The 925-nt window shown below is 29.9% G+C and overlaps 1 protein-coding gene across 1 annotated transcript in view; it reads left to right on the plus strand.

The window, feature by feature from the left end:
* The window catches only part of LOC119592186 (E3 ubiquitin-protein ligase HECW2-like), a gene marked incomplete in the record, with an annotated part of 33,790 nt that overhangs the window by 17,548 nt on the left and 15,317 nt on the right, over nt 1-925 (plus strand). Inside the window, 1 exon segment of the mRNA XM_037941016.1 lies at nt 738-904. Coding sequence (XP_037796944.1) covers nt 738-904 — 167 coding nt within the window.

Genomic DNA, 925 nt, shown 5'->3' on the forward strand with positions numbered 1-925 from the left:
TTTTTTTCTTTTGTATGTTTAAAAGAATAGATAATGTTTTCTTATTACAAGTATGACTAGTCTCATGATTTTTATATAACTTTTTATCAATATTCTTTGGCTGCCTTTTATTGTGGGGTTAGATTGAATATTTAAGACAGGATGATTGGATAACAAAAGCAATAGATAGATTTGGAAAGAAAATAATGATGTTCTTTTAAAACACTGAATAATTATGTATTTATAGTACTAAGAAATGAGAAATTAGTTTCAATTTTCTTTAGGAAATGAAATAGCTCTTTCAGTTTACAATTTTATATTTTTCACAAATTTATTCATCCTTTATGAAGTCATGAATTCTTCTTACAGGTAATGTAAACTGTTAACTATAGTTTGAATTATTTTTGTAATATATGTTGCTTTGCAAGTAAAGCTGTTGTGACACAAAGCTGACTATAAGTGATCAGTATTTTGCTTGTTTGCCACTCATCATCACCCAATGCATGTCTTGGAGAAGTATTGTATTTTCATACATTTCAAAAGGAAAATCTTTGCAAAATATTTGAAGAGTGAAAGAACATAACAGTAGGCAATATATATTTCAAATTATTTGAAAGCAGTGTTAGGAGGATTTATCAACATGATGATAAAGATATTGTTAGAATAAGGATATATGAAACCATGTATTGCCCCATTTTTTAGAGAAATTTACCTATTAATAATCATGTATTAAATTTTTATATCTATGATGAATTCAGGTGGTTGCTTGGCTGAGACAACCCAATATCATGGATATATTGTGTGAAAGACACAGTGGTCTGCGGACATCGCCTGCGCTCCGAGAAAAAATAAACTCTATTAGAGTTGATGGGACATCAGCACTTGACAGGCTGAGTCACGACGTTGATCTCACAATAGTACTCAGGTTTGTGCTTTGGTCATTTTG

The sequence above is a fragment of the Penaeus monodon genome, chromosome 29 (genome assembly GCF_015228065.2).
Source record: "Penaeus monodon isolate SGIC_2016 chromosome 29, NSTDA_Pmon_1, whole genome shotgun sequence".
NCBI lineage: Eukaryota > Metazoa > Arthropoda > Malacostraca > Decapoda > Penaeidae > Penaeus > Penaeus monodon.